The 24,581-nt window shown below is 49.1% G+C and overlaps 1 protein-coding gene across 1 annotated transcript in view; it reads left to right on the top strand.

The window, feature by feature from the left end:
• Positions 1-24,581, top strand: part of cntn2 (contactin 2) — a 137,002-nt gene that overhangs the window by 102,487 nt on the left and 9,934 nt on the right. The window contains exons 11-20 of the mRNA XM_078420934.1: positions 535-685; positions 2,193-2,320; positions 4,637-4,812; positions 5,272-5,392; positions 15,184-15,342; positions 18,410-18,559; positions 19,974-20,044; positions 21,308-21,542; positions 22,853-22,968; positions 23,634-23,820. Of these exons, the coding sequence (XP_078277060.1) occupies positions 535-685; positions 2,193-2,320; positions 4,637-4,812; positions 5,272-5,392; positions 15,184-15,342; positions 18,410-18,559; positions 19,974-20,044; positions 21,308-21,542; positions 22,853-22,968; positions 23,634-23,820 (1,494 nt within the window). The remainder of the gene's footprint in view (positions 1-534; positions 686-2,192; positions 2,321-4,636; positions 4,813-5,271; positions 5,393-15,183; positions 15,343-18,409; positions 18,560-19,973; positions 20,045-21,307; positions 21,543-22,852; positions 22,969-23,633; positions 23,821-24,581) is intronic.

Below are 24,581 nucleotides of genomic sequence, written 5' to 3'. Positions count from 1 at the left end.
ATCGAACCCGGGATCGAACCCGGGTCTCTGGCGCTGTGAGGCAGCTACCCGATCGCTGCGCCACCGTGCCGCCCTTCTCTTGTTCAAAACAGTGTGGCGTGAGAGTAGAGAGGACTCGATTTAACATTTTATTCAAAAGCCAATACTTCAGACAGTACAGGTCTCCCAATAGATAACCTCTCCAACATCACCCCGGCAACTCGACCACTGTGGCACTGCTGTAAACAAATATAATCTGAGGGGTGACGTTTTCACACTGAGGGTGGTGGGTGTATGGAACAAGCTGCCAGAGGAGGTCGTTGAGGCAGGGACGATCCCAACGGTTATCAAACAGTTAGACAGGTACATGGATAGGACGGGTTTGGAGGGATATGGGCCAAAGGCGGGAAGGTGGGACTGGTGTAGATGGGGCATGTTGGCTGGTGTGGGCAAGTTGGGCCGAAGGGCCTGTTTCCTTCTGGCATCATTCTATGACTCTATGCCTCTGTAATTCAATACTTGGGTTTGTTTGTTTGCGACGTTTCTTTGCCACAGCCTTTGGTCCAGATTTCCGAGCGAACCAGGTGAAGAGGCTGATTCCCGCTGCGCGCGGAGGAGAGGTGACGATAGAGTGCTGCCCGCGGTCTGCTCCCAAACCCAGCATCCTGTGGAGCAAAGGGACAGAAATTCTCTCCAACAGCTCCAGGTGCGTGCACGAAAGACCGTCCGCTGTAGGATGTCACGAGGCCAGAGTTTGGATGTTGGGCTGAAAGATACAGCGTGGAGGTTGGATATTGGGTTAGATTTAGATTTTTTTTTAGATTTAGAGATACAGCGCAGAAACAGGCCCTTCGGCCCACCGGGTCCGCGCCGCCCAGCGATCCCCGCACACTAACACTATCCTACACCCACAAGGGACAATTTTTACATTTGCCCAGCCAATTAACCTACAAACCTGCACGTCTTTGGAGTGTGGGAGATAAACTGAAGATCTCGGAGAAAACCCACGCAGGTCACGGGGAGAAGGTACAAACTCCGTACAGACGGCGCCCATAGCCAGGATCGAACCTGAGTCTCCGGTGCTGCATTCGCTGTAATGCAGCGACTCTACCGCTGCGCCACCGTGCCGCCCACCGGGCCACCGGGTCCGCGCCGCCCAGCCCAGGGTTGAAAGATACGGCGTGGAGACAGGCCCATCGGCCCGCCATGTCCACGCCGACCCATCGATCGCCCGTTCACGCCTCCAGCTCCATGTTATTCCCACTTTCGCATCCACTCCAGACACACCAAGGGGCAATTTTACGGAGGGCCAATTATCCTGCAAGCCCGCCCGTCTTTGGGATGTGGGAGGAAACCGGAGCACCCGGGATAAAACCCACGCGGTCAATGCGAGAACGTGCAAAACGTCTCACAGACAGCACCTGGGGGTCAGGATCCAACCCGGGTCTCCGGCGCTGTGAGGCAGCGGTCCTACCCGCTGCACCACCACAATGCTTGTAACCGCACGTCGTGTTCTTTGATAGTGGGCCGCTTTCAGGGCTGGCTTTTCAAACAAACTTGTGGTGGTCTGTCTATTCTCCTGATCTTTTCCCCATTGCCCTCCAGAGGTGACGATGAGGTAAAAACTTTCCACCCTTTGTATTGTTTTGATTCTTGGTGCATTCCCGTGAGGAGATAGTTGAAGGGAAGCAACCCTCAAAAGGGAATTAAAGGTGAAATGGAAAATCGTACGTGACTTGAGGGAATGAGAAATGGAACATATTCAAGAACTCAAAGCAATGGGCAGGGTAACTCAAGGACTTAGGTTTAAGGTGAAGTGGGGGGGGGAAAGGCTTTAATAGGAACCTGAGGGATACCCATTGCACACAAAGAATGGTGGGTGTATGGAACATGTTGCCAGAGGAGATGGTTAATACAGGTACTATCGCAACGTTTAAGAAATATTAGGATCAGTATATGGATAGGACAGGTTTAGAGGGATATGGGCCAAACACAGGTAGGTTGGACTAGTGTAGATGACACATGTTGGCCGGTGTGGGAAAGTTGGGCCGAAGGGCCTGTTTCCACGCTGTGAGACGCTATGACTCTACGACACTAATTATCCAGTGCAGGCACATGTGGATAGGCAATGGAAGGGGGGCTAGATCTGAAGGCAGTTCTCACCCATCGTTATGTCTCTTGGATAACCAACCCTCTTGGCTTTCCCCGTGCAGAATGACCATAACCCCAGATGGCACCTTGAGGATTGGGAACATAAGCCGGGCAGATGAAGGAAGGTACACCTGCTTTGCGGAGAATTTTCTGGGCAAGGCGAACAGCACAGGCACCGTGTCCGTCAGAGGTGAGTCTGGGGTCATCATCGGGAAGGAGCACCATATCCTCTGGGATCTCATAGAGTCCTAGCGCGATACTGCGCGGAAACAGGCCCTTCGGCCCAACTTGCCCACACCAGCCAACATGTCCCACCGGCTACACTAGTCACACCTGCCTGCGCTTGGTCCACATCCCTCCAAACCTGTCCTATCCATGTACCTGTCCAGCTGTTTCTTAAACGTTGGGATAGTCCCAGCCTCAACTACCTCCTCTGGCTACTTGTTTCATACACCCACCACCCTTTGTGTGAAAACGTCACCCCTCAGATTCCCATTAAATTTTTTCCATTTCACCTTGAACCTATGTCCTCTGGTCCTCGATTCCCCTACTCTGGGCAAGAGATTCTGTGCATCTACCCGATCTATTCCTCTCATGATTTTATACACCTCTATAAGATCACCCCCTCATCCTCCTGCGCTTGAAGGAATAGAGACCCAGCCTGCTCAACCTCTCCCTATAGTTCAGACCCTCCAGTCCTGGCAACATCCTCGTAAATCATCTCTGAACCCTTTCAAGCTTGTCAATATCTTTCCTGTAAGTTCTCAGTTCTCTTCCTGCGGAACTAAGCACGTTCAGATTCCATTTTATCTCTCTCTGATTGATCGATTATACTGATCGAAAGATACAGCCTGGATCAGACCCTTCGGCCCACCTAGCCCGTGTCAACCAGCAATCACCTGCTGTTCCCAGCAGTTCTATGCTAGGGTGTGGGAAGGAACTGCAGGTGCTGGTGTACACCGAAGATAGACGCAAAAACGCTGGAGTGAGTCAGCGGGGCAGCCAGCATGTCTGGAGAAAGGGAATGGGTGACGTTTCGGGTCGTGACCCTTCTTCAGACTGTGAATCAGGGGAGAGGGGGGAGAAATAGAGATATGGAAGGGTAAGGTGTGAAAATGACGATCAAGGAAAATGTGGAAGGAAAATGGAAGGTGACAACAAGGCATACAATAGACAATAGACAATAGGTGCAGGAGTAGGCCATTCGGCCCCTTCGAGCCAGCACCACCATTCAATGTGATCATGGCTGATCATTCTCAATCAGCACCCCGTTCCTGCCTTCTCCCCATACCCCCTGACTCCGCTATCCTTAAGAGCTCTATCTAGCTCTCTATAAGATCTAGCTCTCTACAATCAATAAGATTAAATCAGGAGGACAGTGAAACTAGTCGGAGAACTAGGCTGGGGGAGGGATGGAGACAGTGGGAAAGCAAGGGTTATTTGAAGTTAGAAAACTCAATGTTCATACCGCTGGGGTGTAAGCTGCCCAAGCGAAATATGAGGTGCTGTTCCTCCAATTTGCCTGTGGCCTCACTCTGACAGTTTATTCAGTTTGGGGCGGCACTGTGGCGCAGTGGTAGAGTTGCTGCCTTACGGCGCCAAAGACCCGGGTTCCATCTGACTAGAGTGCTCTAGTTCCATCACTCAATGAAGGTCAGAAGCTTTCACCAACTTCATGGATGGTGGACTAAAAGCTGCAGACTTTACTTTAGACTTTAGAGATGCAGCGCGGAAACAGGCTCCGGGCCACCGAGTCCATGCTGACCATTAATCACCCTGTACGCTAACACTATCTCACACACTAGGGACATTTTTAGTTTAGTTTAGTTTAGAGATACAACGCGGAAACTGGCTCTTTGGGCCACCGAGTTCATGCTGACCATTAATCACCCCGTTCACTAACACTATCTTACACACCAATTTTAGTTTAGTTTAGTTTAGAGATACAGCGTGGAAACAGGCCCTTCGGCCCAGCGAGCCCATGCTGACCAGCGATCACCCTGTTCACTAAGGTATTTATTCACAAAATGCTGGAGTAACTCAGCAGGTCAGGCAGCATCTCAGGAGAGAAGGAATGGGTGACGTTTCGGGTCTCGACCCATTCCTTCTCTCCTGAGATGCTGCCTGATCTGCTGAGTTACTCCAGCATTTTGTGAATAAATACCTTCGATTTTACCAACATCTGCAGTTATTTTCTTACACACCCTGTTCACTAACACTATCTTACACACTAATTTTAGTTTAGTTTAGTTTAGTTTGGGGATACAGTGCGGAAGCAGGCCCTTCGGCCCAGCGAGTCCATGCTGACCAGCGATCACCCTGTTCACTAACACTATCTTACACACTAATTTTAGTTTAGTTTAGTTTAGTTTAGAGATACAGCGCGGAAACAGGCCCTTCGGCCCTCCGGGCCTGCATGAGTTTGCACGTCCTCCCTGCGACCGCGTGGGTTTTCTCCGGGTCTCACCTTGGCCTCATTGCTTCCGCCGGTCCTGTTACCTTGCAGACGCCACCAAGATCACCCTGGCTCCCTCCAACGCTGACATCAACCTGGGAGAGGAGCTGGTCCTGCAGTGCCACGCCAGCCACGATCCCACCATGGACCTCACCTTCACCTGGTCCCTCAACCAATCCCCCATCGACTTTGACGAAATGCCGGATCACTACCAGCGCGTGTCCATGGTGAGTGTGATCGGGCTGATCGAGTACGAGACGTTAAACTACCCCCCTCACGTTCGCGCACCCCAACGACGTGCAGGCTTGCGGGTTAATTGGCTTGGCAGTGTGTGTAAATTGTGTTTTAAAGTGCGGGGGTCGCTGGTCGGCGCGGACTCGGTGGGCCAAAGGGCCTGTCTCTGTGCTGTATCTCTAAACTGAACTAAACTAGACGAGGCCAATGTGGGAACCGGAGACAATTTGGCAGATGGACACAAAAAGCTGGAGCAACTCAGCGGGACGGGCAGCATCTATGGAGGGAAGGAATGGCTGATGGTTTGTGGTCGAGAAACCAGAACTTCAGACTGGTTAGGGAGAGGGAAGCGAGAGATGTGGATGATGATGTCGCGGGATAGAGGACGATGAATGAAAGATATGTGCAAAAGAGTCTGTCTTATTCGCCTTCTCGCATCTCTCCCTCTGCAGAGGGAAACCATAGGAGATCTGAAGATACTCAACGTTCAGCTGGGCCACTCTGGGAAGTACATGTGCACAGCACAGACAGTAGTGGACAGTGCCTCTGCATCTGCAGTGCTGGTCGTCAGAGGTAAGGAACATGGATTGTTTTTAAAACATAGAAGATAGGTGCAGGAGGAGACCATTTGGCCCTTCGAGCCAGCACCGCCATTCAATGTGATCATGGCTGATCATCCACAATCAGTAACCCGTGCCTGCCTTCTCCCCATACCCATTGATTCCGCTAGCCCCTAGAGCTCTATCTAACTCTCTTTTAATTTCATCCAGTGAATCGGCCTCCACTGCCCTCTGTGGCAGAGAATTCCACAAATTCGCAACTCTCTGGGTGTAAAGGTTTTTTTTCTCAACCTCAGTTTTAAATGGCCTCCCCTTTATTCTTAGACTGTGTGGCCCCTGGTTCTGGACTTCCCCCAACATTGGGAACATTTTTCCCGCATCCAGCAGAGGATCTTTTGTGGGAAACATACAGCATTTGCTACAGGACATCATCCCAGGTGGTTCATGGAGATGTCTACCCTCCACACAAGCCCCGTCCAAACCTATTCCCTCTCGTAGAGTCACAGATTCATACAGTGGAAACAGGCCCTTCGGCCCACAATGCCCATCAAGTCCCAGCTACACTACTCCCACCTGCCTGCGTTTGGCCCAAATCCCTCCAAACCTGTCCCATCCATGTACCTGTCTAACTGTTTCTTAAATGTTGTGATTGTCCCTGCATCAACTGCCTCCCCTGGCAGCTCGTTCCATACACCCACCACCCTCTGTGTGAAAAAGTTACCCCTCGGGTTCCCTATTGAATCTTTTCCCCTTCACCTTAAACCTATGTCCTCCCCTGTACTCAATTCCTGTACTCTGGGCATCTGCCCGATCTATTCCTCTCATGATTCTGTACAGCTCTATAAGATCCCCCTCTCATCCACCTTGTGCAGTCTTCTTTACCTTCCTCGCTGTGCGGTTGCCCGAGGATTGACCCAGCGGCACGTCGTGCCGGGAGGGCGCCGCTGAACGCGAGGAGCAAAGGGCCGGTAGGAGGGTGGATTGGGGTATTGCTTCCAGCGCCATGAGGTCGGCTGCAGGAGGCGGCACTGGGACACAAAGAAGAGTGGAGGGGAGGGGAGTAGAGGGACGTCGGTTTGCGGGCCGACCTGGTGGAAGGAAGGCCCCTGCAGGAGCCTGGGGCTTGCCTCGATCGGGAGCCGCTCCAGTAGACCGAGCACGCAGGCCAACCGGACTTTGGAAATGGCGCCAAATTTCACTGTGCAGTTTGCACCTGTGACAAAAACAGCCCCGTTGAACCATGTAGGGAGGATGGTGGATATTTATTGCCTTCTTACATCAGGCCTGGAAACTCTTCAAGGCTTGGCTCAGAGTCTCCAGCCACTGATGGGATATTGAAAGAGTTTTCAGTAATTTAGTGTAGTTCAGTTTATTATTGTCATGTGCAGTGAAAAGGGGCGGCACTATAGCTCAACGGTAGAGTTGCTGCCTTACAGCGCCAGAGTCCCCGGTTCGATCCTGACTACGGGTGCTGTGTGTACGGAGTTTGTACGTTCTCCCCGTGACCTGCCTGGGTTTTCTCCGGGTGCTCCGGTTTCCTCCCACACTCCAAAGACGTACAGATTTGTCGGTTAATTGATTTCAGTAATTTGTCCCTAATGAATAGGATGTAACTAATTAATTGGTGATCGCTGGTCGGCGTGGATTCAATGGGCCGAAGGGCCTGTTTCCACACTGTTTCTCTAAACTAAACTAAACTCTTGTGTATTTGTTTTAAAATGCTAGCTTAGTTTGAGCTGCTGCAGTAGAAATGATGTATACAGTTCTAAATATCTTTATTTGTTTATTTGTTATGCACTGATGTCCCTGCAATATTAGTGCTGAGGAAAACATTTATTAACTAATGAGTGATATTTTTGCTTGAGTAAGTCGGATTTCTGCAATGGATCCCTCTTTTCTGTGTAAGTGGAGATGGATGGATTTCTCGTCTGTGGCCCTAGTGTGTAGAAACAAAATGCTGGAGTAACTCAGCGGGACAGGCAGCATCTCTAGAGAGAAGGAATGGGTGATATTTCGGGTCGATACCCTTCTTCAAGTCCTAGTGTGTAGGACAGAATTAGATTTCGGGCTGATCGCTGGTCGGTACAGACTCGGTGGACGAAGGGCCGGTTCCCATGCTCTTTCTCTAAAGTCGAAAGCCTAAACTTTAGTAGTGAATTTAAAGAGGACCTACCTAAGTCAGGTTCTAGTCCCTGCCTTCATAACCTAGGTTCACTAGGTTAATTCCCGGAATGACGGGACTGTCGTATGTTGAAAGACTGGAGCGACTTGGCTTGTATACACTGGAATTTAGAAGGATGAGAGGGGATCTTATCGAAACGTATAAGATTATTAAGGGGTTGGACACGTTAGAGGCAGGAAACATGTTCCCAATGTTGGGGGAGTCCAGAACCAGGGGCCACAGTTTAAGAATAAGGGGTAGGGCATTTAGAACTGAGATGAGGAAAAGCTTTTTCAGTCAGAGAGATGTGAATCTGTGGAATTCTCTGCCTCAGAAGGCAGTGGAGGCCAATTCTCTGAATGCATTCAAGAGAGAGCTAGACAGAGCTCTTAAGGATAGCGGAGTCAGGGGGTATGGGGAGAAGGCAGGAACGGGGTACTGATTGAGAATGATCAGCCATGATCACATTGAATGGCGGTGCTGGCTCGAAGGGCCGAATGGCCTCCTCCTGCACCTATTGTCTATTGTCTATCTCTGCCGGGTTCCCTGAATTCATGCAATACACAAGTTATGGACGGCACGGTGGCGCAGCGGTAGAGTTACTGCCTTACAAAAGATGAAGCATACAGATTAGCCAGAAAAAGTAGCATACCATAGGACTGGGAGAAATTCAGAGTCCAGCAGAGGAGGACAAAGGGCTTAATTAGGAAAGGGAAAATAGATTATGAGGGAAAACTGGCAAGGAACATAAAAACTGACTGCAAAAGCTTTTATAGATATGTCAAGAGAAAAAGATTAGTTAAGACAAATGTAGGTCCCTTGCAGTCGGAAACAGGTGAATTGATCATAGGGAACAAGGAGATGGCAGACCAATTGAACAAATACTTTGGTTCTGTCTTCACTAAGGAAGACATAAACCGTCTGCCGGAAATAGCGGGGGACCGGGGGTCTAATGAGATGGAGGAACTGAGGGAAATCCAGGTTAGTCGGGAAGTGGTGTTAGGTAAATTAAATGGATTAAAGGCAGATAAATCCCCAGGGCCAGATAGGCTGCATCCCAGAGTGCTTAAGGAAGTAGCCTCAGAAATAGTGGATGCATTAGTGATAATTTTTCAAAACTCTTTAGATTCTGGAGTAGTTCCTGAGGACTGGAGGGTAGCTAATGTAACCCCACTTTTTAAAAAGGGAGGGAGAGAGAAAACGGGGAATTATAGACCAGTTAGCCTAACATCGGTAGTGGGGAAAATGCTAGAGTCAGTTATTAAAGATGTGATAGCATCACATTTGGAAAGTGGTGAAATCATCGGACAAAGTCAGCATGGATTTACCAAAGGCAAATCATGTCTGACGAATCTTATAAAATTTTTCGAGGATGTAACTAGTAGAGTGGATAAGGGAGAACCAGTGGATGTGTTATATCTGGACTTTCAGAAGGCCTTCGACAAGGTCCCACATCGGAGATTGGTGTACAAACTTAAAGCACACGGTATTGAGGGTTCAGTGTTGAGGTGGATAGAAAATTGGTTGGCGGACAGGAAGCAAAGAGTAGGAATAAACGGGTCCTTTTCGGAATGGCAGGCAGTGACTAGTGGGGTACCGCAAGGCTCAGTGCTGGGATCCCAGTTATTTACAGTGTATATTAATGATTTGGACGAGGGAATTGAATGCAACATCTCTAAGTTTGCGGATGACACAAAGCTGGGTGGCAGTGTTAGCTGCAAGGAGGATGCTAGGAGGCTGCAGAGTTACTTGGATAGATTAGGCGAGTGGGCAAATGCATGGCAGATGCAATATAATGTGGATAAATGTGAGGTTATCCACTTTGGCGGCAAGAACAGGAAAGCAGAGTATTACCTGAATGGTGGCCGATTGGGAGAAGGGGAGATGCAACGTGACCTGGGTGTCATGGTGCACCAGTCATTGAAAGCAAGCATGCAGGTGCAGCAGGCAGTGAAGAAAGCGAATGGTATGTTGGCATTCATAGCAAGAGGATTTGAGTTTAGGAGCAGGGAGGTTCTGCTGCAGTTGTACAGGGCCTTGGTGAGACTGCACCTGGAGTATTGTGTGCAGTTTTGGTCTCCTAACCTGAGGAAAGACGTTATTGCCTTAGAGGGAGTACAGAGAAGGTTCACCAGATTGATCCCTGGGATGGCGGGACTTTCATATGAGGAAAGACTGGATAGACTGGGCTTGTACTCGCTGGAATTTAGAAGACTGAGGGGGGATCTTATAGAAACATATAAAATTCTTAAGGGGTTGGAGAGGCTAGATGCGGGAAGATTGTTCCCGATGTTGGGGGAGTCCAGAACCAGGGGTCACAGCTTAAGGATAAGGGGGAAGTCTTTTAGGACCGAGATGAGAAAACATTTCTTCACACAGAGAGTGGTGAGTCTGTGGAATTCTCTGCCACAGAAGGTAGTTGAGGCCAGTTCATTGACTATATTTAAGAGGGAGTTAGACGTGGCCCTTGTGGCTAAAGGGATCAGGGGGTATGGAGAGAAGGCAGGTACAGGTTACTGAGCTGGATGATCAGCCATGATCATATTGAATGGCGGTGCAGGCTCGAAGGGCCGAATGGCCTACTCCTGCACCTATTTTCTATGTTTCTATGTTTCTTACAAAGAGAAATGGTTCAACCAAGCCTCTAAGACCAGTCCATTCCTCAAAAGTATAACCAGATTCTAACTGGGGCACATTTACTAAGTATTTGTGCTGGAATTGGACTCAGAATATAACTCGGAACACACAAGTATTTAAACGTGCTGTTGTCATGTTATCGCCATCTCGAGTCTCCCCGCGCATGCGTACAATCGCGCAAGTCATTCAATATGCATATCATATTCTTATACACAACCGTTTACAGCGCCGGAGTCCCGGGTTCGATCCTGACCACGGGTGCTGTCTGTCCAGAGTTTGCACGTTCTCCCCGTGACCTACGTGGGTTTTCTCAGAGAACTTTGGATTTCTCCCTCACTCCAAAGATGGACAGGTTTGTAGGTTAATTGGCTTGGTATAAATGTAAAAATTGTCCCTAGTGCGTGTAGGACGGCGTTATTGCGCACGGGATCGCCGGTCGGCACGGACTCGGTGGGCCGAAGGGCCTATTTACTCGCTGCATCTCTAAGCTAAACTAGAGTTTCACAGTTTACTGTGAGAGGTTTCTCAAACTTATAGGTCCTGTGGACAATGTGCGCTTGTTTTAAAAATACAGGCACGCAGAGAATCTTAAATGAAAATCACGAACAATGTGCAACCCATGCATTTCACTTCTGGTTGAAATTTTAAAAATGAGGCATTGTGAAATCCAATTTCTAGGCAATCCTCACCCTGCCCACTTCATTGAAGTCTTTCATGATCTGAAAACTCTCAATCAATCATTTTTCATTCTTCCCTTTGCTAAAGAACCCCATTCAGTTTGATTTCTCTTGCTGCATAATGGACTTCAATTGCATCGGCTGGTGTGTGCAAGTCCCTGCCTACAGAAGATAATAGTCCCTGACTATGGAAGGATTTGATATCTGAAATAGGGATGATAATTTCCTATCAATGGAAGAGTCCAAAATGAAAGGGTGTAAGCTCAATGTTCAAGTTCAGTTGTGCAGAAAGGGAGCTGCAGATGCTGGTTTACACCGAGGACAGACACAAAATGCTGGAGCAACTCGGCGGGTCAGGCAGCATCTCTGAAGAACAGGAAAAGGTGATGGTTCGGGTCGAAGAACTGTAACGCCCCCAATTCCTTTTCTCCAGAGATGCTGCCTGACCCGCTGAAGTAGAGTTCAAGTATTCAGTCACGATTAAGAAGCACTTCTGCCCATTAAAGAGAATTTAAATCTGGAACTCTCTCCTCCAAAAACAGCTGAAAAGGGGGATTGAAGGGTGAGGAAAAAAAATTGGCTTTGTCCAATCTTCTCCGGTAAGGAACTGAGCAGCACGGTGGTGCAGCAGTAGAGTTGCTGCCTTACAGCGCCAGAGACCCGGGTTCAATCCTTAGTATGGGTGCCGCGTGTGCGTGGTCTGTACCTTCTCCCAGTGACCGTGTGGGTTTTCTCCGGGTGCTCCGGTTACCTCCCACACTCCAAAGGTGTGCAGGTTAATTGGCTTCAGTAAACAATAGACAATAAAAAATAGGTGCAGGAGGAGGCCATTCGGCCCTTCGAGCCAGCACCGCCATTCAATGTGATCATGGCTGATCATTCTCAATCAGTACCCCGTTCCTGCCTTCTCCCCATACCCCCTGACTCCGCTATCCTTAAGAGCTCTATCTAGCTCTCTCTTGAATGCATTCAGAGAATTGGCCTCCACTGCCTTCTGAGGCAGAGAATTCCACAGATTCACAACTCTTTGACTGAAAACGTTTTTCCTCATCTCAGTTCTAAATGGCCTACCCCTTATTCTTAAACTGTGGCCCCTTGTTCTGGACTCCCCCAACATTGGGAACATGTTTCCTGCCTCTAACGTGTCCAACCCCTTAATAATCTTATACGTTTCGATAAGACCTCCTCTCATCCTTCTAAATTCCAAATTGTAAATTGGATAGGATAGTGCCAGTGTACGGGGTGATCGCTGGTCAGTGCGGACTCAGTGGGCCGAAGGGCCTGGTTCCGCTTTGTGTCTCTAAACTCTAGAGTATGAAGCTCTCTTGATTTTGCGTGAATAGAATTGTGACACAAACCAGTCCTAACGTAATTAAATGGATGAACCCTTTCCTAAGTAATCATCGAGTATTTCATTGGCATAGCTACGTGAAGAAAGGCAATAGAATGGATGAGTAGTCAAACTATTTGAAAGATTTCCAAAGTTGTGGAAAAAGAGTAAAAAAATCAAGTGTTTAAAATTTGTCATGTGTACCGAAACAGAACAATGAAATTCTTACTTGCAGCAGCATGACATATCTGCAAAAGGCAGTAATCTATAGTTAACACATTGAAACAAACAAAACAAAAAGTTTAATAAATAAATAAAACATTATTTGCAAATAACAGACATTTGCAAAACAGAACAAAAGCCCTAATTCCCGAGTGCAACTAAGACAGTTTGTAGTTTGAGGTTTTGCTGGTGTTTGGCGTGTTCTCGAACCTGATGGTTGTTGGGAAGAAGCTGTTCCTGAACCTTGAGGTTTTCAGGCTCCTGTACCTTCTTCCCGATGGCAGGGGTGAGATGAGAGTGTGACCTGGGTGGCGTGGTTGATGATGCTGGCTCCTTTTTTGGGGCAGCGATTCCTGTGGATCCCTTTGATGGTGGGGAGATCAGTACCACTGATGGACCGGGAAGTGAGGAGTGAAGCTGCTTCAGCAATAATTTCACAGAGCCAGCACAGGAAAGATGGTCTGAATGGCCTCTTCTACGGAAGGAAAAACACTACGGGATAACTGCGTGTATTTTAGTTTAGGTTAGAGATACAGCGAGGAGGCAGGTCCTTCGGCCCACTGAGTCTGCACCGCCCAGCGATCCCCGCACACTAACACTATCCTACACACACTAGGGATAATTCTACATTTATACCAAGCCAATTAACCTACAAACCTGTACATCTTTGGAGTGTGGGATGAAACCGAAGATCGTGGAGAAAACCCACGCAGGTCACGGGGAGAACGTACAAACTCCGTACAGACAGCGCCCGTAGTCAGGATCGAACCCGGGTCTCAGGCGCTGTAAGGCAGTAGCTCTACCGCTGCGCCACCGTGCCGCCCTAAATAATGTTTATTATTGTCCACTGTCAGTCCATTAGGTTTTAAAACAGCTCTAAATTCAAATCACTGGGGGCTCCGATTTGATTTGCAATGTTTAATTGATATCCGACTGATGTATATTAATCTCTTCAACCTCCCTTGTTCATTGTAAATCTTCTTGATGTAAAGTGTCACAGGGAGGTGGTGTACAATCAGATGTAGGTCGATAAATGGCTGGGTTACATCAATGGGTTCTTGGCCTCCGCAACCAACAAACAGCTGGTGAGACAGATGTTTCCGTAAGCTCTCAATCCCACCAAGGTTCTTTTCACCAAATAATTAAAGGGAAAGGATAGTCCTTTGGGATTGTTTTGCATATCAATCATTCCCCACAGCTTTGTTTTCTTGAAGAAACGAGGATAAAACAAGGCATAATTGTGTTTTTCTTCTCTTGGAGTGTCATTTTTCTTACCAACTTGCAGGCCTCAACATTTTGGATAGGCCTTATGTTGCCATGGTTACACCAAGAATTCATTTAAATCCTTCCCACCCCTGCAACGCCAGCCGAGTGTCATTGCCGGGTATTTTGGGCCTTTACAGCGGCAGAGTTGCTGCTTACCAGCACCAGAGTCCCATGATCACATTGAATGGTGGTGCTGGCTCGAAGGGCCGAATGGCCTCCTCCTGCACCTATTGTCTATTGTCTATTGATGAACTATACCTGTGCTGGCTCTTCAAAAGGGCTATCTAAATAGTCCATTGCCCCCCAGCTCTTTCACTACAAGCTAACAATTTTCCCATTTCTATTAGCTAATTTACTTTTACATGTTAATTTTGAATCCACTCTAACTACCCTTTCAAGCATGGATTCCATTTTTATTGGTGTTAGGTAAGGAAAATTGAAATTTGCCCTCTATAAACATCAGACAACGTATTGCCACATTTCCATTTTTGTTTTAAACTTAGTCCACTAGTTCTACACTATAGACAATAGGCAATAGGTGCAGGAGGAGGCCATTTGGCCCTTCGAGCCAGCACCGCCATTCAATGTGATCATGGCTGATCATTCTCAATCAGTACCCCATTCCTGCCTTCTCCCCATACCCCCTGACTCCGCTATCCTTAAGAGCTCTATCTAGCTCTCTCTTGAATGTATTCAGAGAATTGGCCTCCACTGCCCTCTGAGGCAGAGAATTCCACAGATTCACAACTCTCTGACTGAAAAAGTTTTTCGTCATCTCTGTTCTAAATGGCCTACCCCTTATTCTTAAACTATTCTTAAACAACTTCTAGTTGCGATTATCTCCAGCAACAAGCAAGAATAATGATAGGGTGGCACAGTGGAACAGCTGATTGTAGTGCAAGGATAGTAGGCTTCACTCAGGCAGTACGCAAAGAGTGACCACGTTTCTGGTGCCAACTTGTGCTCTTCTAGTTCTAAATTATCCCACTTTCTCATCCACTCCCCACACACGTGGTAATTTTTACAGCGAAAATTAACCTACACACCTGTACATCTTTGGAGTGTGGGAGGAGACCAGAGCACCTGGAGAAAACCCACGCAGTCACAATAGACAATAGGTGCAGGAGGAGGCCATTCAGCCCTTCAAGCCAGCACCGCCATTCACAGTGATCATGGCTGATCATCCACCATCAGTATCAGTCACGGGGAGAAAGTCCAAAACTCCGTACAGACAGAACCTGTGGTCAGTGTAAGAAAATAACTGCAGTTGCTGGTACAAATCGAAGGTATTTATTTCACAAAATGCTGGAGTAACTCAGCAGGTCAGGCAGCATCTCTGGAGAGAAGGAAAGGGTGACATTTCAGGTCGAGACCCTTCTTCAGACAGGATCGAACCCGGGTCTCTGGCGCTGTGAAGCAGCAAGTCTACTGCTGCGCCACCGTGTGTCGCCCTTGTGTACAGCGTCGTAGAGAGCCACCTAACATGACCACTGTTTGTTTTTATCTCCCAGGTCCACCTGGCCCACCGGGGGGTGTTGTGATGAAGGAAATCAATGACACCTCAGTGCTACTAAGCTGGAGTAGAGGCTACGACAACCACAGTCCTATCGGCAGGTACATCATCCAAGCCCGGACATCGCTATCTAATGATTGGAAGAGTGTCAGGACAGGTATTGTCAACAACACAGCTTTAACTTGTTCTTTACATACCTTTTCATTCATTTGTTGGAAAGAACTGCAGGTGCTGGTTTAAATCGAAGGTTGACAAGAAATGATGCAGTAACTCAGCGGGACAGGCAGCATCTCTGGAGAGAAGGAATGGGTGACGTTTCAGGCTGAGGCCCTTCTTCAGACTTAAGAAGGGTCTCGACCCCGAAACGTCACCCATTCCTTCTCTCCAGAGATGCTGCCCGTCCCTGCTGAGTTACTCCAGCATTTTGTGTCTACCTTTCATTCATTTGTTCTTTGTAACTTTTCATACCTCTAGTTTCCCTCTCCCCTGACTCTCAGTCTGTAGAAAGGGTATCGACTCGAAACATCACCTATTCCTTTTCTCCAGGGGTGTCACTGTGGCGTAGCGTTAGAGCTGAGCCAGAGACCCGGGTTCGATCCTGACCACGGGTGCTGACCGTAAGGAGTTTGTACGTTCGCCCCATGACCGCGTGGGTTTTCTCCGAAATCTTCGGTTTCCTCCCACACTCCAAAAATGTACATTTTTGTAGGTTAATTGGCTTGGTATAAATGTAAATTGTCCCTTGCGTGTGCCGGATTGTGTTAATGTGCGGGGATCACTGGTCGGCATGCATGCGTTGGGCCGAAGGGCCTGTTTCCGCGCTGTATCTCTACGCTATACTAAAGATGATGCCTGACCAGTAGAGTTACTCCAGCTTTTTGTCTATCTTCGGTGTAAACCAGCATCTGCAGCTCCTTCCTGCACACTCTGCGTTCTCTTTACAGGTTTGGAAGTGCACTTGGTTTGCACTTCCTGAAATGGTGACTTGATTAAGGATTACGGGATTCTGAAACAAAATGTTGCAGATTAAAACCTTCTCCCCACTGCATGTAGCATGGTTGTGTTGTGTTATCCACCCCTTTTGTAAGACGTACTCTGTAGTGCAGGTGGGGTTGCCAACTGTCCCGTATTAGCCGGAACATCCCGTATTTTGGGCTAAATTGGTTTGTCCCGTACGGGACTGCCCTTGTCCCGTATTAGGCCCAGGGGGGGGGGGGGGCCTGTAGGCCCGGGCGCTGTCGTCCGGACGCTGTAGGTCCGGACACTGTAGGTCCGGACACTATAGGCCGGGGGCTGCTGTAGTCCCGGACAGTGTAGGCCCGGAGGCCCGGGCGCCGCCTAGTGGAGGTTGCCTATCAACCCGCCTCCCAGCCGAGGCGGCCGCCATTGATGGAGCGGGAGCACGTGGCCGCTGGCTGGGTGAGGTCAGGTGGGGCGCGGGGCGGTGACGTCACCTTGTCCCTTATTTGGGAGTGAGATAGTTGGCAACCCTAAGTGCACGTGAAGTCAAAGCAATAATGGAACAGCATGATCCCCCCCCTTTTTACCGAACAGCAATGTGTGTGTCATTTAATTCTTAATCTTGTCTCTAAATTGTCAGTGTTTCTGGTGGGGGTGCAGTGCATCTTGACTCTAATAAAGTGAGTCTAATAAAGACTTATTCAGTCTTGAATAAGAGTCAAGACTGTCTTATTATCCACTGTACCGAGAAAGAACAATGAAATTCTTACATGTGGCAACACTCAGTGGATAACATAATAAACAAACAAACAAAATAGGATTTTGTTTACATTAACCTGCAAACCCGCGCGTCTTTGGAGTGCGGGAGGAAACCGGAGCACCAGGAGAAAACCCACGCGGTCATGGGGAGAACGTATAATCTCCGTGCAGACAGCACCCGTAGGCAGGATCGAACCCGGGTCTCCGGCGCTGTGAGGCAGCAACTCTACCGCTGTGCCACCCCCTGTGTCCTCACCCCCCCCCCCGGCACTGCCCGGTGGGCAACAACCAACCTGACCCCGGAAAGTCACGGTGAAAGTGTTGGAATCAGTCATTTTCAGTTCAGTGGGGCTCGATTTCCATTTTAATCGCATGAAAGGCCAGGCCAGAATCTGCCGGGAGCTGTTCGATTGCAGAAGTGTGGACATTTCCTCCTTTCGCCTGAAGTAATTGTCCGTGGGTGGTTGACGCAGGGGTGAAGAACGCTGCTCTCTTTTATTTATTTTTCTAATGTTCCCCATTTTTCCTGCCGTGGTACATTCAGGTCTCTGAGCGTTTGTGGTTACCTGCACACGTACGGGGGTTCCCCTCTCCTATCATAGACGAGGCCCTCACTCGCGTCTCCTCGGTACCCCGCTGCTCCGCCCTTGCTCCCCCTCCCCCTAGTCACAACAGAGACAGAGTCTCCCCAATCCTCACCCTCCACCCCATCAGCCGTCGCATACAACACATAATCCTCCGAAATTTCCGCCACCTCCAACGGGATCCCACCACGAGCCACATTTCCCCATCTCCACCCCTTTCCACCTTCCGCAGAGACCGTTCCCTACGCAACTCCCTGGTTAACTCATCCTTTCCCATCCAAACCACCCCTCCCCAGGTACCTTCCCCTGCAACCGAATTGAAGAGGGTTTTTTTTTTAACTGGTTAAATCTCCATGAAACTACAGCGATCAATTCTCCCAGAGGAAATTGAAGATGGATACAAAGTGGCGGAGTAACGCAGTGAGTCAGGCAGCATCTCTGGAGAACATGGATAGGTGATATTTCGGGTCGAGACCCTTCTTCAGACTCTGTTAAAGGAATAATGGGCTTAACGCGAAACCGAACCTATGCCCTGTAAAGTATAAATAATGGCTGGCGACACTAGACTGAAACTAAACCTCCTTATAATTTGCCTGAAGTGCCGGCGGACAGATGATTAATTTATCTTCTCGCTGCAGTTCCAACCTATCGTTGGTTTGTCGATGAAACATATGTTTCTATGTAAAACTTCCAGGTTACTCTGCCATGTATTGGCTAGTTGAAGCGAAAGCTTTAACATGCAGAAACAAGGTACTGAAGATGCTAGTCTGAAGAAGGTTCTCAATCCAACTGGCCAACTATTCATGTTCTCCAGAGATGCTGACTGACTGCCTTTCCATAATTGGGCACCGATCTGCCCTGTCTCTCTCTTCCACGAAAATGTGAAGCCGATTATGTAACGCTCCGGTTCTATCTGTTCAGCTCCGCAGCATATAGAAGGCAACCTCGAGTTAGCCTGGGTGATAAACCTTATCCCGTGGATGGACTACGAATTCAGAATAATCGCCAACAATATCTTGGGCACAGGAGATCCCAGTCTCCCCTCTCAGACCATACGGACCAGAGAAGCAGGTAAGTGTGAAACGGACTCCTCATTCTTGTTTAGTTTCAGTTTAGTTTAGAGATACAGCGCGGAAACAAGCCCTTCGGCCCACCGAGTCCGCGCCGACCAGCGATCCCCGCACACTAACACCATCCTGCACACACGAGGGACAATTTACATGTACACCAAGCCAATGAACCTACATACCCGTATGTCTTTGGAGTGTGGGAGGAAACCGAAGATCTGGGAGAAAACCCACGCAGGTCACGGGGAGAACGTACAAACTCCGCACAGACAGCGCCCGTAGTCGGGATCGAACCCGGGTCTCCGGGGCTGCAAGCGCTGTAAGGCAGCAACTCTACCGCTGCGCCACTGTGACCGCCCTAAATGTTGTGCCACTTAGAGCACGTTTAAAGTTGTAAAGAAATACCCAGGGCAATTAACAAGAATATTAGCAAAGAAAGATTGGCAGTTGTAAGATGAAAGGAAATATAGACACTAGGAACTGCAGAGCACGGAATAATGATAATAATAATTAAAATGTGACTTTGATTTGGAGGAAGTGAGAAGAGTCGAAGGAGAAGATGTTAAGGGTGAAGCCCAAGTTTGAAGAAGGGTCTCGACCCGAAACGCCACCTATTCCTTTTCCCCAGAGATGCTGTCTGACCCCGCTGAGTTACTCCGGATGTTTGTGTCTATCTCAAGGAATTGCAGATGCCGGTTTACATAAAAAGGCACAAACTCAGCGGGTCGGGCTGCGTCTCTGGAAGACATAGACAGGCAACGTTTTAGGTCGAGATCCTTCTTCAGACAGAGCCAAGAGAATATTGGTCCATTAAAGTCCGGTCTGGAATATGTGAAAGAAGGCAGGGGGAGATGGAGAAACTTTAGACTTTAGTTTAGAGATACAGCGTGGAAACAGACCATTCGGCCCACCGTGTCCGTGACGGGTCACAGCAAGGATGCAGCATGGCTTGGCGGTCACATCGTTTGGCAAAATGGTCGTCCAGTCCACACTCGGTCTCGTCCATGTAAAGGAGGCAACACCAAATAAAGTGCCGTGTTTCGCTCAAGATCATTCGTGTAGAAACATAGAAAATAGGTGCAGGAGGAGGCCATTCGGCCCTTTTAGCCAGCACCGCCATTCAGTATGATCATTGCTGATCATCCAGAATTAGTACTCCGTTCCTGCTTTCTCCCCATATCCCTTGATTCCTTTAGCCCTAAGAGCTATATCTAGACTCAGTCTTGAAAACATCCAGTGAATTGGGCTCCGCTGCCTCCTATGGCAGGGAATATCACAGATTCGCAACTCTCTGGGTGGGAAAACGTTTTCCCTCATCTGCACATTTCCATCTCATCTGCGGTTCCTTGCGTCTCTGTTCCTCTGCACTGCGGGTGAGCGTATTCACATGCAGCGATGTTCTACCTTGTGTCTTCTAGCTCCCACTGTGGCTCCGTCTAACATTAGTGGAGGAGGTGGAGACCAGCACGAGGTTACGATGCTGTGGGCGGTGAGTGGGCAAGGCCGGGATGGTAGTGACGCACGCAGGTCTCGGCGTGCTCGTTGACAGCTGGAGGCGGGAGGGGATAAGACCAACACCGGAAATTTGAAATTTGACATTTGCGAGGATGTTGTCGGGAGAGGTTGAGTAAGCTGGGTCTCTATTCCATGGAGCGCAGGAGGATGAGGGGTGATCTTATAGTGGTGTACAAAATCATGAGAGGAACAGATTGGGTAGATGCACAGATTCTTTTACCCAGAGTGGGGGAATCGAGGACCAGAGGCCATAGGTTCAAGGTGAAGGGGAAAAAGATTTAATAGGAATCCGAGGGGTAACTTTTTCACACAGAGGGTGGTGGGTGTATGGAGCAAGCTGCCAGAGGAGGTGGTTGAGGCTGGGACTATCCCATTGTTTAAGAAACAGCTGGACAGGTACATGGATAGGACAGGTTTGGAGGGATATGGACCAAGCTCAGGCAAGTGGGACTCACGTAGATGGGACATTGTTGGCCGGTGTGGGCGAGTTGGGCCGAAGGGCCTGTTACCACACTGTACCACGCTAAGACTCTATGAAATGGAGGGCAATCCTGACTTTTATTGATTCAAATGGGAGAATAAAGTTTGCCCCGTCTGGCTACATCGATGGTTGTGTGTACAACTTGCACAGGTTGCAAACTATTAGAAGTTTGATCTGGTTTAGTTTAGTTTAATTTGGTTTGGTTTGGTTTGGCGTGGCCAATTAACCTACAAAACTGCACGTCTTTGGGATGTGGGAGGAAACTGGAGCACCCGGTTTCAGGGAGAATGTGTGGACACGGAGAGAGCGTGCAAACACCACGTGGACAGCACCCGAGGTCAGGATCGAAGCCGGGTCTCTGGCGCTACGAGGCAGCCAGCTCTACCAGCTGCGCCATCGTAAACTATGGGCACGTAGTTGAGGCGGGGAGTGGGGTCTTCTTTCGTGTCCATCATCCATGTTTCAAATGTCACATCGCTGTCATCGTCCGTCCTGAACTTCCGGCGACAATCAGTGGGAGCCATCGCTTGTACAAGGGATGATGGTGGTAGTAGAATTAGCTCGGGACACTTCCAGTTTCCAGCCCCGCGACGTGGGCGCTTCTGCTATGGGGCCGGGGGGAGTGGGGTGGTGAGATGTGATGGCGCAGGGGTGGAGCGTGGGGGTTTCCAGGGTTGCCGTGTGGAAGTGGGACGTGATCATAGAGCTTCTGCGGCTGTTTGACGTTCCCGTTTTTGTCGATGGATTCACTTTAAGCCCATGCCTCGCGAGTACCAGAACGGAGAGGGCTTCGGCTACATCATCACCTTCCGGAAGGAGGGGACGAAAGAGTGGCGGCATGCCAAGATCCTGGGCGCTGAATCCTCCCGATACGTTTACCAGAACGATACCATCGAGCCCTACAGCCGGTTCGAGGTGAAGGTGAAGGCCTTCAACAACAAGGGCCAGGGTCCGTACAGCCAGGTCTCCACAGTCTACTCTGCTGAAGAAGGTAAGTCCAGTGATGTCACCTCTTCATGGTCGCCCCCACTGCACAATTGAGCCACGTTATCTACTGTCCCTTGACTAAACTAGTTTAAACAGCACACAACGAGCCATTCGGCCCATCCTGCCCGTACTTGCTCTTTGAAAGAACTAGTCAATTCATTCCGCTTTCCCGTTCTTACTCCAATTATTTATTTTTCACACATTTAGAGCCACAGTGTGGAAACAGGCCCTTCGGCCCAACTTGCCCACACCGGCCAACATGCCCCAGCTACACTAGTCCCACCTGCCTGTGTTTGGCCCATATCCCTCCAAACGTTAGAGGCAGGAAACATGTTCCTAATGTTGGGGGAGTCCAGAACAAGGGGCCACAGTTTAAGAATAAGGGGTAGGTCATTTAGAACTGAGATGAGGAAAAACTTTTTCAGTCAGAGAGTTGTGAATCTGTGGAATTCTCTGCCTCAGAAGGCAGTGGAGGCCAATTCTCTGAATGCATTCAAGAGAGAGCTAGATAGAGCTCTTAAGGATAGCGGAGTCAGAGGGTATGGGGAGAAGGCAGGAACGGGGTACTGATTGAGAATGATCAGCCATGATCACATTGAATGGTGGTGCTGGCTCGAAGGGCCGAATGGCCTCCTCCTGCACTTATTGTCTATTGTCAAAACCTGCCCAATCCATTTGACCAATTCCTTCTTCAAAAGGTGATTATTGAATTTGTTCCCATCACCTCATGGGGTAACAGTCATAGAGTTATAGCAACGTGGAAACAGGCCCTTCGGCCCAACTTGCCCACGCCGACCAACATGCCCCGTCTTCACGAGTCCCACCTGCCTGCGTTCAGCCCATATCCTTCTAAAAGGATATAAACAATGTTCTCTTGGCAAAATATGTATATTGTCCTCGCTGGATTTTATTAGGTTTAGATATATGCTTATTTATGAATACCAACCCTTCAGCCAATAAGACCTTTGGGTAAAACATTACATACAGCACGGAGCCAGGCTCTTCGGCCCACTGAGCCAATGCTGACCAGCACGATCCTACATACTGCGGACAAAGTACAATTTTGTTTACCAAAGCCAATTGACCTACAAACCTGTACGTCTTTGGAGTGTGGGGGGAAACCGGAGCACCCGGGGAAAACCCACGCGGTCAGAAGCTCCGTACAGACAGCGCCCGTAGTCAGGATCGATCCCGGGTCTCTGCCGCTGTAAGGCAGCAATTCTACCGCTGCGCCACCGTACCGCCCCCAAAAGAATTTAATATATGAATCTCGTTGTGATTTCTTTCTGAACTGGTCTCTTGCTTGCCTCTCAGAGCCAAGAGTTGCCCCATCCGGGGTCACCGCCAGCAGCCTCTCCTCCTCTGAAATCGAGGTGAACTGGAAGCCGGTCGGGCAAGTCACGATGAACGGTATCCTGCTGGGCTACGAGGTAAGCTGTCCTTCTCACCTGTTTCCCTCTCTGACATCACAGGTCGTAACGGTGGTCAAGAAGGCCTTTGGCACGTTAGCCTTCATCAGAGCGGGTACTGAGTATGGAAGTTGGGATTGTACGTTACAGTTGTACAAAACATTGGGCGGCACAGCGTTAGATTTGCTGCTTCACAGCGCCAGAGACTCGGATTCGATCCTGACTGTCTGCCCGCGCGGAGTTTGTACGCTCTCCCCGTGACCGCGTGGGTTTTCTCCGCGATCTCCGGTTTCCTCCCACACTCCAAAAGACGTACAGGCTCGTAGGTTAATTGGCTTGGTATAAATGTAAAATTGACCCTCGCCTGTAGGATAATGTTGGTGTGTGGGAATCGCTGGTCAGCATGGGCCAAAGGGCCTGTTTCAGCACTGTGTCTCTAATCTAAACCAAACTAAACTGCCTGAAGAAGGCTCTTGACCCGAAACGTCACCAATTCCTTTTCTCCAGAGATGCTGCCTGGCCCGCTGAATTGCTCCAGCTTTTTGTGTCTATCTTCGGTGTGAACTAAACTAGACTCTTTTGTTGGAATTGAGAAATGAGAAGGTTACTTTCTCGTCTCGGTGTTTTCTTGTAACACTCTCTGTTTTCTGTTCTTGTTGCCTCTCCCTCACCCGCCGACTCCAAAGATCAGGTACTGGCGAGGGAACGACAGGAAGGAGTCGGCAGACCACGTGCGAACGCCAGGTTTGGAGACCTCGGCGCGGGTGTCCAGCCTGAAGGCCAGCACCCTGTACCACCTGGTGGTCCGGGCCTACAACAGCGCAGGCAGCGGCCCGTCCAGCCCCTCCACCACCGCCATCACCAGGAAAGCCCGTGAGTACAGCGCTCGCACTGCGTAGCTGAACGGTGGGTGGCACAGCGGTACAACACAACACAATGTAATACTTCCATTGCGAATGGTATGTTAGCATTCATAGCAAGAGGATTTGAGTATAGGAGCAGGGAGGTTCTGCTGCAGTTGTACAGGGCCTTGGTGAGACCGCACCTGGAGTATTGTGTACAGTTTTGGTCTCCTAATCTGAGGAAAGACATTCTAGCCTTAGAGGGAGTACAGAGAAGGTTCACCAGATTGATCCCTGGGATGGCGGGACTTTCATATGAAGAAAGACTGGATAGACTAGGCTTATGCTCGCTGGAATTTAGAAGACTGAGGGGGGATCTTATCGAAACATATAAAATTCATAAAGGGTTGGAGAGGCTAGATGCGGGAAGATTGTTCCCGATGTTGGGGAAGTTCAGAACCAGGGGTCACAGCTTAAGGATAAGGGGGAAGTCTTTTAGGACCGAGATGAGAAAACATTTTTTCACACAGAGAGTGGTGAGTCTGTGGAATTCTCTGCCACAGAAGGTAGTTGAAGCCAGTTCATTGGCTATATATAAGAGGGAGTTAGATGTGGCCCTTGTGGCTAAAGGGATCAGGGGGCATGGAGAGAAGGCAGGTACAGGTTACTGAGCTGGATGATCAGCCATGATCATATTGAATGGCGGTGCAGGCTCGAAGGGCCGCATGGCCTACTCCTGCACCTATTTTCTATGTTTCTATGTTTCTATGTAATACAATGTCCTTATTGTCA

Source organism: Rhinoraja longicauda, chromosome 24, assembly GCF_053455715.1.
Source record: "Rhinoraja longicauda isolate Sanriku21f chromosome 24, sRhiLon1.1, whole genome shotgun sequence".
NCBI classification, from domain to species: Eukaryota; Metazoa; Chordata; class Chondrichthyes; order Rajiformes; family Arhynchobatidae; genus Rhinoraja; species Rhinoraja longicauda.
Note: the sequence above shows the minus strand (reverse complement) of the source record. Positions and strands in the feature narration are given on the sequence as shown.